The sequence below is a fragment of the Seriola lalandi genome, unplaced genomic scaffold (genome assembly GCF_002814215.2).
Source record: "Seriola lalandi dorsalis isolate HSWRI2012SDOR001 ecotype SW California unplaced genomic scaffold, Sedor1 jcf7180002054581, whole genome shotgun sequence".
Classification (NCBI taxonomy): domain Eukaryota; kingdom Metazoa; phylum Chordata; class Actinopteri; order Carangiformes; family Carangidae; genus Seriola; species Seriola lalandi.
The window spans coordinates 2,739,359-2,746,162 of record NW_019525134.1 but is presented as its reverse complement, the minus strand read 5'-3'; the positions used below and the strand labels follow the sequence as shown (position 1 = coordinate 2,746,162).

Genomic DNA, 6,804 nt, shown 5'->3' with positions numbered 1-6,804 from the left:
GGGGGGGGGGTGTAGAGAACCAAAGATCATGGATAAACTGTAAAATCAGTGCTTATTAATGACATCAGCACATGGTGTTACACTGCATACCTTATCCTGTCTGATGACATGAGACACCACCTCTCTGCTGCCAGTCTCCAGACCCTTATAGGCCAGAGGCTCGAAGCCCATCTTATCACAGTAGAACGAGGCCGCCTGCAAAGAGATCAGACTTCAGTCTTTGGTGTGGAGAGAATTTCTCATGAACTTTAACACAGACTGTATAAGGTAGTGACTGTGGATTGTTCAGTGCAGTGTGCTGTAATAATAAACTTAATAAACCAAGAAGATATGATCAGCTTTTTAAGATGAAAGTAAGTCAGATTTCTCAGATTTCCTAAACTGTAAATTTCCATATTATCCATATTATGTTTAAATGTATCAGTCTGGCTTATTTCCATTATCGATTAGTCTGATGATCAGTTTCTAAATTGATCATTTTCCGAATATAAATAAATAAACAAATTGTCCTTTATATTTTACCAGAGCGTTTTCTTTTTTGAACAAGCAAGACTCCGAAACCCAATGAGACTAACTTTACTTTCACATATGAAATACAAAGAAAAAGTTATGATTTATATTCTTGAAAAATTACTTAAATTACTTAAATTAATTGTTTATTTGTACAGACTGTATCTGTTATTCAGAAATGAATGTCAAATTGTTCTGTAGCAAAAAGAAAAGAGGCTGGAGATTAAACAGCTCCTGGTTATTTAAACTGAATATGGAGAATAAAAGTACAATTATTATCTAGTTAACAAACCAAAACCTGTTGAAGTTTCTGTTAGAATTTGAACAATTCTTCAAACACAATATTTTCTTAAATCCAAAAGGTCCATCCAGATATGAATAATGTGGTAGATAATCAGATGTGCTTTGACTGGTACTGAGATCATGAAAAAGACACAGGTGATATAAGTGTTTGCATACAAACCTGTTTAGCATTGCCGACCCAGAAGGTGATATGATGAAACCTGACAAACTTTCCCCTTTCATGCTAGAAGACAAATGTACAACAGAAGAATTATATATTGTAAAAGAATCACACAGGTGAGAAACAAAAACATCATAGTTTGAAATGATTCATTTATTCCTTCGGCTTTCAGCCACTCGTGTGATTCAGTCCTTCTTCTGTAGAACTGATAGTAATTTTAAGAGCACACATCAAACATCATCACACTTCAGATTCCTGTCTAAAAGGCAGTTTTAATCTTACCTTCTCCCCTTTATCGGTGTAGCTCGTCTAAAAAAGAAAGAAAAGATATAAATCATCATAACTTCATCAGCAAGTGCTCAGACTAACCTGCCGTTGATAGATCTCACATTTCTAATGTGACTTAATGGGTTTGTATCCACTGAAGATCTAATTATCTCCTCGATTACTCAGCTGTGACAATATCTACGTCCCACAGCTGCTCATCGTAACTGACTCTGATGATGGTGAAGTCTCTTACCATGGTGTGATTATGGATGGGCCTCAGTCCCGAGGAAAGAGTGAGATCAAAATCAGTGTCAGGACTGACGGCGTGCAGATATGTACTGACCTGACGACCAGCTGTGATTGGTCCTTTGGGATCTACACCCACCTGACCACCTCCTCACTTCCTGCTGCACTTGAGCTAAAAAGCTCAACAGCAGTGGGCCATGTTGTGCTCTCTGTCTGGGGTCAGGTGTCTAATCAATCCTCAGAACCTCCGTTGTCATAGGAACGTGGACACATTAACCTCAGCGGAGGGAAAGTAATGAAATACAGTCTCTACATTCAAGCTTGTTTGGGATCATTTGCGTGAGACACTTAATAAAGTGTGTCAGTTATTTACTTAAGCTCAGGGGAAAAGCTTTTTATGAATTATAACAGATGAAACACACATGAGGCATCCACAATGTGAAGAACTGAACTGAGAGCACTGCACTGAGCCTAAATTCATTAGTCGTAGCGTTGAGGGTACAAAATGAGAGATAACCCTGTCCGACACTAGACCAGACCCTCTCCCTCGCTGGTTTCTGATTTCCACCACCAGAGGGAGCAATACCATCCGATATAAACACCACAAACAGCCACCATGTACTGTAAGGTCAGACTGTAAGAGAGCCAGAACTTTCTACCTGCATAAGAACTGATTAAATTACCCCTTTGAATTATGTGAGGATTCACACATTGAAAAAAGATAAATAAAATTTTAAAAAATGGCTGCGATCAAGATCAACACTTTATCAGCTGCCGCATGCATGAGAACATCACCATATCGGGCGTATAAAAAAGCCTGATAACCTGATATCAGGTTATAAAACCATTCACATTAGAGTTATGTATTGCCTGGCTGTGCAGGGGAAAAGGCCACAGGATTGGAGCAAACACAGGGGTGAGATGGGCCTTCATGTGGCTGTTGACTGGTATTGGAGAGCATGTGAGGTCAGGTCAAGGCTTATGAACATAAATAGTGTGTGGCCACAGATACGGTTCTGTAAACTGTAAACTTCAGATTTATGTATACATGCATTCACTGTCTGTGTCAGGGAGCTTCATGAGAACAGGAATCAGGCAGATATGTGTTCTTGAGGTTTGCATAGATACATGGTCAAAATGTAAATTTAAAATAAGAAGTGATCAGACTAGGGATTATTTCCATTATTGACTGATCCACTAATTTTTTTTTTGATTAACTGATGAATCTTTTTGTACATTACAGAAAACAGCCAAAAATGCCTCCCACCAGTTCCCTGAGGCCAGTGATCACATATCTTTGTCTGACCAACAGTGCAAACCCAAAGATATTTATTTGCAATGACATAAAACGGCACAAAAAACAAATGTTTGCTTGTTGGGTGACTTTTGACAATCAATCAATCATCAAAATTGTTGTGAATTAATTTTCCGTCAGTCGATCAGTTAACATTGGCCTCAGTTTAACATCGTGCTCTGTATGCAGGGAGGACAGGCTGCCTTTATCCGCATCAAATCATTTATTAAAACACATCGCCCTTTTGCATTGACCTTTTAAAAGTTATCTCCACTTCCCTTTGTTGCTTCTCTTTTTTAGTTTTGTTTTCTTGCGGATTATTTTAGGGGTTTTTCTGAAAACCACTGACAAATAAGATTCAGTTTAGAAGTTCCTCATTTCAGTTTTGAAAACTGAAACTTATTTTGTATTTTAAAACCCAGCTGACCTATGACTGATAACTACGGGCGCCTGTGCACACTTACCGTACTGTGTATGTGTGTATCCAGTTTGTGCCGCGCTGTGATTTTCTATTGGTGCGCTTCAGGAGTTTGGTGGCACTTGATTGGCTCTGTTGTGGGTGTGTGCGATTCGCTCACAGCACTGTTGTTGACGCTCATTGGCCAGTACGAATTCTTATTGCCATTGGTCTAGAATGTTTAGTTTCCTTAGTGACAATTGGTTTGCGTTGCAGTCATCGCACAAGAATGCGGAAGTCGTGTAGTCTACTGAGTCACCGTTGTGTCAGCTGATTGTTTCTGAGTGAGTAACTCGATTTAATTTTTAAAATTAGGTAACTTGTAAATAATGTATTGTGTGTGACATGTTCTCGGACTGTCAGAGTAGTGTTGGACGTGTGAACCTTGAGCCGTTTTGTCGTTTTCTGTTGGAAACTGAGCGAATTTTACACACTAGCCTCTAGTAGTGGTGCTGTCCGGTAGCTAGCATGATGCTAAGGTTTGCAAACAGTGCTCAGACACACACACACACACACACGCACGCACACATACTTTCGGTTTGTCATGTAGTCGCTTCCTAGCACAGGACCAGTTTTCAGTAAGGCTGTCGTCCACTTTCACTTTCAGCATACATGTCTGTAAACTTTATCACTGTGGTCACCGGCTTACACCTGTTGTGTTGTCAGGAGTCAAACATCACCTGTTATTTACAGCTCACAGGGAGCTAGCAGTCTCACCGGGAAATTTCTAGATAGCTTGTTTTTTATTCAGAGGAAAACACCCTGGAACCCCCCACTGGAGAGGAAATTCATTTTATACCAACGAGGAAAACAAACTGGTTTACAGAAGTCATTTCATCACTGTTGTTATGTCTGTAAAGGCTTCATTGACAGTTGCTTTCAGTATTTCTCCTTATTATATAACTCTGATGCCTTCACTGTGCGCACAATGTAGGGATTTCCAGTTCTTATGAACACTAAGGTCCATAAAACTAGCTGTAGATTAACCAGGCAACAAATTTACTCTATTTACTATTTAAATGTTTGCAACTGACCTGCTAATTTCTTTCGCTGTCATTATTTTCTTGTTTAATCATTTGCTCTATAAAATCATTAAAAAAATTCATCATAATTTCTCAAAGCCCACAGTGATGCCATTAGACTTTTTTTGCTTAACCAACACAGATACCAGTTTGCTGTGACATAAGAAAAAAAAAACATATTATTGTAGATATTATTATCACCACTAGATTTTACGGCAATATCATCAAAGTAAAACTTCTAATTTTTATAATTAAAGGTGACATTGTGAAATGGAAAGTAGCTGGGTTGACATGACTGAAGCAAAATGCTAACTAGGCTAAAAACTAAATGAGGAGAAGAAATCATCTTGTCCATTATGTTTTTATGATCATTTTTTACATACTCTTTGCCTGTTTATTGTGTACACCTATTTCGAATTAATGCAGTCTTAATATTTCAATAGCTCCTCAGTAAATTCTACCTTTTTAGGAAGGTTATTGTTATATTATATCTTTAAAACTGTTGAAACGTATAACTGTCATGAAGGTGGGATTTACTGTAGGGCTGCTGTATTAGACTTCATTAGTTTTAGCTCGGTGTACCTAATAAACTGGCAAACAAATGTACATGCTAATGGAAACTATGCATTGGCTACATACATGCAGCACCTTGAACCTGCCTGTTGTTGAGATGAGCTGTGAGAATGATGCAGTCAATTTAAATGTCTAAGCTGCCACTGCTGCGTCTTAGTCTGAAGAACACTCTCTGTTTGTTAGTTACATTAGTTGCTGAACATTATTAAGAGCTTAGACCTTAGTCGTGTGCTTTAGACTTCATCCTTCCAGATCTAGAAATGTCTCAAAGAACTGTGTATTTTCATATTTGTGTCATGATAATATGGTTGTTGATTGATTTGCTATTATACTTTTCGTCATTTGAATATTGTCACTGTTCTGTCTTCAGTTTTATTTCCTTCACCATTTGCTTCACTGGATATCTCACACCCCGTACTCACCTGGTCACCTCTTACCAACCAGATATGTGCTGTTTTCTCCTAAATCTGACACTGACCTCTCTAAACAGCTGCTACCAACATTCAGTCCTGAAGGATGAAGTCTGGAGTGCACAGCTATATTCATGGACAAAAAGCGTGTCTTGATGAGATGGCATTAAGGCTCGCACCGTTTCCCTTGATTAGAAAGAATGGGCTCACAGTAACACACGGATGGTGTCAGTGAACCTGCAGGACTGGCTGAACAATATAATCTGGTAACTGGTTAGAGCTGGATAGGCTACAGCGCTCGCTCAACACTTTTTTAAAACTGGCCTAAATGTGTCTATAGCGTCAAGTATTGAAAGTAACTAAATTTGGCATCGAGTGCTTGCCTGGATTTTTACTCCTCGTTTTGTCTTCTTGTGTTGGACTCTTCCTGATTTTTAAAGTAAAGTATTATGCCTTTTGGGGTTTTCTCTTGCCTATAGCTTTTTTCATTTGTATTTCTGGCTTTTCTTCTGTAACTTGTCTATGTCGCTATGTTACACATTCACATAATGCCCGTCTACCAGCTAGTTAGGCACACTCTCAAATGAAGCTAGGTAGAGTGGAAAGCGGGAAGAATTTGGTTAGTTTTAACCTGTCGCCTTGTCAAGAATAAGCATTTCTGTCTGTGCGAATACAAATTCCCTTTGTATGCAAATGACAAAGGGTGCAGGTTCAATACAGTCTTTTGGCAACAGCAGAATAACACTTTACCAGCAACATTAGCGTTGCTATTTCCTGACAGTAGACGTTTTCCACTTCAGTCAGCATTTCAGTGAATTTCCCACACGAACAACTATTAACAGGGCCATATACAGAAAATGTTTTATATACAGATTGTGATTGAAAGACTAAATCAATCTTATCAGACATTAACAAGGTAATGGGCGTAACATTTACCTAATAGAGACGACCTGCTGTAATCAACATGAACATCTGCATTTGTCTGATATTTCATATTTGTGATATCGGATTTCATATTTCGGATCAGATTCAGACCCGAACATGTATGGATGGATTTGAGAAGCAAGCAATTATCTTCTGTTACTTAGTTTTAGCTACTAGTCACTTAGTTTTGTTTTTTTCTTTCATAACACTAATTGGTAAAGCTGAATGATATGCAAAAAAAAAAGAGGCTGAACTGAGGGACTGTATACAGGCAGTTTGAGATCAACAGGGACTTTTTTGTGTGTACTGTGAATCATACAAAGCTTCTCTAGTGGAGCCCCAGAATAAAGATATAGAGCTGGAAATTAGCATAATAGGTCTCCTTTAATCTAATTTTGCCAATTTTGTACCATCTTCTACTTAGGAAAAGTATTTATAGGGCTTGAATTAGACAACACTTAAAAACATGTTTATAACCCTCAAAGTAAGGTATCAAAAAAAACATATCACAATGGTACCAAGTAACCAGACTCGGGTGTTGTATCTGTACCAGCAGAGAAACCTTTCAGGCGATACCCAGCCCCGACTGGTATTAATTGAAATCCTTTGTGAATCCTTCACTGAGCAAAAAGCAGCAA

At 38.4% G+C, this 6,804-nt stretch overlaps 1 protein-coding gene across 1 annotated transcript in view; it reads right to left on the bottom strand.

Moving 5' to 3' along the window:
- Window positions 1–1,618, bottom strand: part of hpda (4-hydroxyphenylpyruvate dioxygenase a) — a 6,173-nt gene extending 4,555 nt beyond the window's left edge. The window contains exons 1-4 of the mRNA XM_023418175.2: window positions 1,494–1,618; window positions 1,256–1,282; window positions 974–1,036; window positions 91–195 (exon numbers count right to left, since the gene is read on the bottom strand). Of these exons, the coding sequence (XP_023273943.1) occupies window positions 91–195; window positions 974–1,036; window positions 1,256–1,282; window positions 1,494–1,496 (198 nt within the window). The 5' untranslated portion in view covers window positions 1,497–1,618. The remainder of the gene's footprint in view (window positions 1–90; window positions 196–973; window positions 1,037–1,255; window positions 1,283–1,493) is intronic.
- Window positions 1,619–6,804: the final 5,186 nt, after the last annotated feature.